This window comes from Procambarus clarkii, chromosome 44, assembly GCF_040958095.1.
Source record: "Procambarus clarkii isolate CNS0578487 chromosome 44, FALCON_Pclarkii_2.0, whole genome shotgun sequence".
NCBI lineage: Eukaryota > Metazoa > Arthropoda > Malacostraca > Decapoda > Cambaridae > Procambarus > Procambarus clarkii.
Window position 1 is genome coordinate 37,674,391 of NC_091193.1, and position 7,995 is coordinate 37,682,385.

The 7,995-nt window shown below is 42.0% G+C and overlaps 1 protein-coding gene across 1 annotated transcript in view; it reads left to right on the forward strand.

Annotated features, from left to right (window-relative positions):
* The first annotated feature begins 239 nt into the window (after positions 1-239).
* Positions 240-7,995, forward strand: part of LOC138350229 (GATA zinc finger domain-containing protein 24-like) — a 29,519-nt gene continuing 21,763 nt past the window's right edge. The window contains exon 1 of the mRNA XM_069300582.1: positions 240-245. Coding sequence (XP_069156683.1) covers positions 240-245 — 6 coding nt within the window. The remainder of the gene's footprint in view (positions 246-7,995) is intronic.

Here is a 7,995-nt window from a genome sequence, read left to right on the forward strand (position 1 = left end):
ATTGGCCATTACCACTTCGCTCTCTTGTTCCTTCAATATACTTATTTCTTTGAAAATAATCTAGTTCATTACGACTACCTTGTGGCCTTGTTCGGAACTTAACTTCCACTTAAGTTACCTTAAGTATATCCCAGTATAATTAAATATCTATTCCAGAGATTAGAAGTTTTCCTTAAGAAGAAAAACTTAGAAAACTTTATATACAGGCTCTTCAAAGTACAGGAACAGCTGATGCCAAGATGGAGGTAAGAAAACAGACAAAATGACATAATATAGAGGAATATTAACAAGGAATTCAGAATATCAATTACGAAACAATTGGTACTAATTTGATAAGTTAAAATTGGGAAACAACATGGTAAATGCCGATTTTTAAATCGGGTTGAGGATTCATGGAACAATTCACGGGTTGGATTCACTCGAGGGATCGTCTCAAGTATTGGTTAGATATATATGTGTGTGAGCTAGATTGTGTGTAAATAAAAGTTTCCTCGCAGGCTTCAACGGACCTTCTGAAGTTTGCTCTGTTCTCTTATTCATTTATTTGCAGGATTTTCTACTGATGTTTGGATTAGCTCATTTAGTATTTCTTCAGAACTCATTCTTCTCATCTATAGGACTTGTCTGGTGGGGATCATTATGACAGTGAGCCGCGCATAAGAAACTGAATTTAGCCAGTTAATGAGTCTATCAGGATAAAAAATTGGTACGATATCATCGTACCAATCCAACATCGATCTTCATTACTTTGCACGAAATGGAGTTAAACTCTTGAAATCCTAAACTCTAAACACTTCCTAGGCCATTCTCTTAGTATACCAAAATCCCCTTGTAGTTTATTTGGAATCTTCTCAGTGTCATCATTAAAAAATTATAACATGGACTTGGACTTATAATTATAATTATAACATGTCTCCACTTGGACGTCATTCACAGAAATCAGCAAGAGCATGTGAAGATTCCTGTTGTATTATAATCTATTGCCACTGTGGCAACTTTTCTTTCCTCGTTGCATGTAAATTTCTATGCGCTTGAGCACTCACACGCACGCGCGCACACCTGCAACTTCCTGACACACCAGAAGTTGAAGGTGTGGTGAGATGAGGAGATGAAGAACTTCCTAATGGGAATAATAAGGAAACAGAACTCAGAGAAAAGACTATACAGGTGATGATGGATTATGTCACTCAAAAGTGACATGAAGCTGCAGACAGGTTTATCCCAGTCCAAAGGAGGAGAATTAAAAACAACAGAAGAATCCGTGGATCAATCAGGAATGTAAGCAAGTGAAGCAATTGAGTACAACAATACTAAGAAACTACAGGAATAGCAGAACACCCAAGAGCAGGGAGAGATACCAGTGGGAAAGAAACGAGTACTTCAGAGTGTGGAGAGAAGCAGAGAGACAGTATAAAAATGACATCGCGATCAAAGCTAAGACCAAACCAAAACTGCTCCACAGCCACATCAGGAGGAAAACAGCAGTTTTTTTTTTTTTTTTTTTTTTTTTTTTTTTTTTATATTATTTTCTACCACAGACGTGGCCACACATTTACAATGCTAACCAGCATATATACATTTTCTTCTGTCCTCCATGGACAGGGTTAGAGAAGTGTTAAACATACAGTTCAAGGGTTTATTGAACACTCAACCACAGAAGGTGATTCGGTGCTTTTAAAATGCTAAGCTAACCTACATACGTAAATACAAAGATACACAGATTTACGTACGCCCTACATAAAGTATTAGATGTGTCTTTTACATAGTGTCATTAATGTACATTCACAAAGGTGAAATGTAATTCTGATCAGCTTCCATATTTGCTTTATACCCATACATATACATACACACACACACATACACATACATATATACACACATACATGCATTCACATACATTTGTCTCATTTACCCTGACAGGGTGAGGTAGCTGATAAAGAAACTAGTGTGCAATTAAGCACTTAATCACTGAAGGTGATGAAGGTGCTTTTACAAGCTCAGGTTATATAGTTACATCATATATATACATTGTATGATTGATACATTACATGGTCAATTTTGGATACAAATCCAATATATCATCAAGTGTTCCAGTACTCATATAGTAACTACAGAGTTCAGCATACCTTAGCCCAGGAGGGCGAAAGTCAGTCAGTATGGGACATTCTACAATATAATGTTCAAGAGAGTGCATGTTTTCTCTTTCACAAAGTTGACACATTGTGTACTCGACATTTGGGTTTTGAGAAAGCTGCCAGATACGTCTATATCCCAGGCGTATTCTGGCCACTATAACATCACATTGCCGGGTTCTTGTTCTATTAGTCCCATATGTGAATGTCTCCTCACGATATCTATCATAATATTTAATGCTACAACTTTCAGGTCTTTGAGAATTTGTTAGGTCGGTGAGATTTTCATTAGATATTTGTTTAAGTATTCTCTTTGTCACTGCTAATGAAACACCCATATCAATTTCTACCACTGGTTTTCTGCAAGCTGACTTAGCAAGCATATCAACAGTGTCATGCCTTGAGATGCCAACATGTGATGGTATCCATAGGAATTTAATCTCAAATCTGTTTTCTTTGGCAGCTAAAACATTCATTCGAATATCACTGACTATTTTCTGGGTGTCACTACTATGTGCGTTCAATGCCAGGAGTGCACTCTGCGAGTCACAGTATATAAGTCCACTGCCTTTGTCTTTTAAAAATTCAGTGGCAAGGTATATGCCTGCAAGTTCGGTTTGAGTTGTACTTGCCCAGTCATTGACGCGCTTCATTGCCGTATGTACGAGAGAAGTACTCTGAGTACTTTCAGTGATGCTTTTCAGTGTTAACTGTTTTAACAATGTAGTGTGCACACTATCTTTCTTGGGCGCATTTACAAAATCAACTGATAGATCCCAGTTATCCCATGGAGTAATTGGCTGATTAATCATTAGTCGAGTTGGGTACATATTTAATATTTTGATGGAGTTGGCTACCTTGTAGAACCAATATACATAATCAGATTTCGTTCTTCTTCTATAGACCTCAGGTGAGTGTAGCATATTAGAAAGTTTAGCTTGAAACTTCATGTGTTGTCTAGATCTACTCAATGCCTTCACGCCGAAAACTGTGCTAATAGACAAGATTCTCTCACTTATGGTAGGTAATTTTAACTCTGCTCTCATGTTAACTATTCTCGTGGACTTTGGAGCCCCAAGGATGAGACGCATAGCTTCATTTTGCAAGGTTTCAAGAGATTTCAGCTCTTTGTCAGTATACAGTGTGAGATGTAGAGCATTGTAGTCAATCACAGAGCGTATAAATGATACATAAAACATTCTAGCAAGTCTCACGTTAAGCCCATGATTGACACCAACAAGGACCCGCAAGGGCTTTAATCTCTCCCAAAGTCTCCTCTTGAGAGAAGAAAGGTACCCAGGGTCGTTAATGGGGACACCAAGGTATCTGTAAGACTCGCAGTTCTCAAGTGCTCGCCCATCTATATGATAATTGGGTGGTGGAATACCACATGGAATGAGGGCACGAGTTTTCTGTACAGAGATAAGGAGGCCACATTCCTCAGCTCTAGTAGCAAAAGCGTCGAGCAGAACTTGCATTCTAGGCTCGGTGGCAGCCTGTAAACATATATCATCAGCATAACAAATGACAGTGTCTTCATTATTAGTTGGAAGATCTTTAATAAGTTTATGCATCAGAACGTTGAACAATAAGGGACTGAGGACCCCTCCTTGTGGAGTTCCCAGTTCAAAGTGTTTGCTCTCTGTGCTTTTAACACCATTAAACAAAACATATGCTGTTCGATTAGACAAATAGCCCTTTATCCATTTCAGTAATTTTCCTTGTATTCCCAGCTCGGCAAGCTGTTCCAGTATGATTCCTCTGTTTGCTGTATCAAAAGCTGCTGCTAGGTCGATGAAGACTGTTTGGGGGGAAGCTTCAATATGTGCGAAGTACTCAGCAAAACAGTGTTGTGTACTGAGCCCAGGCATAAATCCAAACAGTTGGGGTGACAGGTGCCCCTGTATACGATACATGAGTCGGTTAAGAACAATACGTTCAAGCACTTTACAAACACACGATGTTAAAGATATGGGTCTATAATTATCTGAGTGTGGTTTGGGGATAGGAACAATGACACTCTTTGTCCAAGCATCAGGTAATACTCCTTCACGTAAACTCATTCTGTACAACACTAATAGTGGATTACCTGGTACGTGTGAGACTAATCTCAGTAGACTGTAAGTAATACCATCCTCTCCAGGAGCAGTTGATTTTCCCATCTTTAGTGCATGATTTAATTCCCATTCAGTTACATCATTAAGGTCCGACACGTCGATAGCTGTACAGGCAAGATTGATGGTTCGTTGTCTGTTGGGGCGTGTGTCATCAAGTTTGTGCTGTATGTTAATTGGGAGTGAGGTGTAGCTTGATGTTATTGCCCATTGATCAAGGAGGATGTTTGCTTGTTCTAGTGGGCTGTGGTGCAGCGGTTTGGTTGGGCTGCTTCTAGAGATTTTACGTATCTTTTCCCAAACTTCAACAAGTGTTGTTTGCTCATTTATACTTTGTAGGAACTCTTCCCAATGTTTATTACGTATGACGTTGCTCATGTCTCTCACCTCTCTATTTGCAACTAGAAATGCATGCAGGTCACCTTGTGGTTTGGTTCGTTTGTACGCATCTCCAAGTTGCTTTACTCGTTCATGTTCTTTAACAAATACGGGGTCAAGGACCCACTTGGGTGGTGGCAGGTGTTGCCCACTTCTGCTAGGCTTACGACCTGTTCCCCAACACACCCATGTGTCATAGTAGGTAGTAATCGTATCAACGAGATCTCTGGAGAAGGCTTGTACATTCGTTATTGTGTAATCTTGATACCATTTTGATATACAATTAATAAAGTGGTCATGCAAGCCATATGGAATATTCATTTTCCGTCTCTGATGTCTATTAGGTACATCACACTGTACCTCATAGGAAGCAGAAACTGCATAGTGATCACTAACTAAGTGATTTACCAACGAACATTCCATCCTATCTTGCACAAGGTTTCTACCCATTACATAATCAAGTCTGCCTCCCAATAAATGAGTTTGGGTATCCGTAGTATACACGGTTAATCTGTTGTCATAAACATATTTGATAAATTTGCATCCATTATCGTTGCTAGTACTGTCTCCCAGCGTAATATGTCTAGCATTAAAATCTCCCATGTATATTGTCCCATGATTGTCTAGATCTGGGAACAATGTTACATTGAGTTTCTGGCTTCTGGCATATACGTTGAGGAATGAAAAGTGGCCTGCTGTAGTTTGTACATGAAAGTGATGGTACTGTGTGTGTACATTGTGTGACGTGCTCACAAGAATGTGCGGTAAATCACTTCTGACGTAAGTTAATAGGCCTGTGGCGTTACTGTTATTATAGGATGCATACCCTCTGATCTTTGGTGGGGTTTTGTTTATCATATTGGACGTGTAGGGCTCCTGTAAAGCAATTATATCTGTGGCAGTGGCCACATAGCTAAGTACTGCTTCTGCCCCACACCCAAGTGTGCTCTCTTTTCCGGTCCTCATCCACTGAAGGACTGTCAGTATAAGAAGACCAGAGACCAAACAAAGCTGGAACAGGAGCAGCAGAACACTGTAACAGAAGCAGGGCAACATCCTGAATCTGTGGCTCCGTCTAAACCGCCGCTGAAGTGTTTCAGATGTGGTATGGAAGGAGTCACCATCTGGCACTCAGACTGTACCAAACGGCCAGCCTCCCTTGGCACAAGGAGGCAAGTGCCCGAGACACAACAAGTGCCTACTGATGCCGGCTCTAGTACTGTTGACCCATCCCATAGTGGTGACAGTACCAGCAACGCCCCTGACAACACACAACAGCCTGATACAACAGTTAAAGAACAGTTGGCAACCTTGCAAGCACAGGTAGCTGAACTGACTGAAATTATACAGGCGCTACGTCAGGCTCCTTCACAAGAGATACAGCAGCCTCTATGCAGCTGTGTCACAGCCGTGGCCCGCGCTGGTAAAGGTTCCTGTGGTGGTGGTGGCGGCGGCGGCAGCAGCAGCGGCGGCGGCGGCGGCGGCGGCGGCGGCGGCGGCGGCGGCGGCAGCAGAAGCAGCAGCAGCAGCAGCAGCAGCAGCAGCAGCGCCGGCGGCGGCGGCGGCAGCAGCAGCAGCAGCGGCAGCGGCGACAGCAGCGGCGACAACGGAGGCGGTGGCAGCGACGTCGTCAGTCAACTCAGGGATGACAACAGTGATAGTGACACAGAAACATTAACTGAAAAAGGAGGTCGACCTGCATCAGAATATTTTAAAATGATTCATGACCTTAATGAACGCGCTCAAGCCAAGTACGAGAATGAAAAGGATAATATTCTGCGTGACAGTAATTATGCCATACGACTTACAGAGAGCATTCACTCGCGGACCATCCCGAGTTCCTCAGTGATCAAGAATCTAATGATGTCACCAGATGTTCCTGACGACACCAAACGCCAGGTTGGTGTGGCTCTTTACGTAGTACAGTCACTTATTGACGCATTGTGTAAGTGGGACGAGGACAACAATGGGACCACCAGTCCCAGGGAGGAACACCACCAAGACGATGGCTGCTGTTGACACGAGGACCATTAGGTTTCTCAGTTGGAACATTCGTAGCATCAACAAAAGACTGAATGACCTAATTGCATATGTTACCTGTAACAACATAAAACAGCAGTGAAGGAACAGGTGACGAAACTGAGAAAAGGGGAGAACAGAAACACAGAGAATGACAAGGAGGTGTGTGAAGAACTCAACAAGAGATTCCAGGAGGTCTTCACAATAGAACAAGGAGAAGTCCCTGCACTAAATGAGGAGGTAAACCAAGCAACCTTGGAGGAATTTGAGCTCACCAGTGATGAGGTCAAAAGGAATCTTTTGGAAATGAATGTGACAAAGCCTGTTCGTCATGATAGAATCTCACTGTGGATTCTAAAAGAAGGTGCTGAGGCACTAAATATGCCACTCTAAATGGTCACTGGAAACAGGAGACTTACAGGAAAGTTGGACGACAGCTAATGTATTTCCATTCCCAATATGCAAAAAGGGTGACAGGCAAGGGGCTCTGAACTACACGCCAGTTTCCCTAACTTGTATACCATGCAAGTTGGTGGAGAAAATCGTGAGGAAAAGGCTCATAGAGCATCTGGAGGGAAACAGCTTTGTAACACACCACCAACTTTGGTTTAATAATGATTAACCGTGTCTGACAGGCCTAACAGAATTCTATAACCAAGCAACAAAAATTAGACAGGAAAGAGAAGAGTGGGCAGACTGCATTTTCTTGAATTGTCAGAAAGCCTTTGACATCAGCAGGAGAACCAGGCAGGAGTAAAAGGGAAGGTGTTCCAGTGGATAAGGAAGTATTTAAGCAACAGGAAACAGCGAGTAACTGTGAGAGGGGGGAGACATAAGAGTGGCGAGATGTCACCAGCGGAGTACCACAGGGCTCTGTTCTTGGACCCATCCTGTTTCTAATATATGTAATCGATCTTCCGGAGGGTATAGTCTCATTCCTCTCAATGTTTGCTGATGATGCAATAATTATGAGAAGAATCAAGACAGATGAAGATAGAGACTATAGGACGACCTGGAAAACTATAGGAATGGTTTAGAAAATGGCTACTAAAATTCAGATCAGGAAATTGTAAAGTAATGAAATAAGGCGAAGGGAGCAGGAGGCTGAACACAAGGTACCATCTGGGAAGTGATATCCAGCAAGAGTCAAACCAGAGAGAAAACTCTGAGGTTGATATCACACCGAACCTGTCCCCAGAAGCTCACATCAAAAGGATATCAACAGAGGCATATGGAAGGTTGGCTAACATAGAAACAATCTTTAGAAACCTGTTTACGGAATCGTTCAGGACCTTGTATACCACTTTTTTTCAGACCAATTCTGGAGAATACAGCTCCAGCCTAGAGTCCAT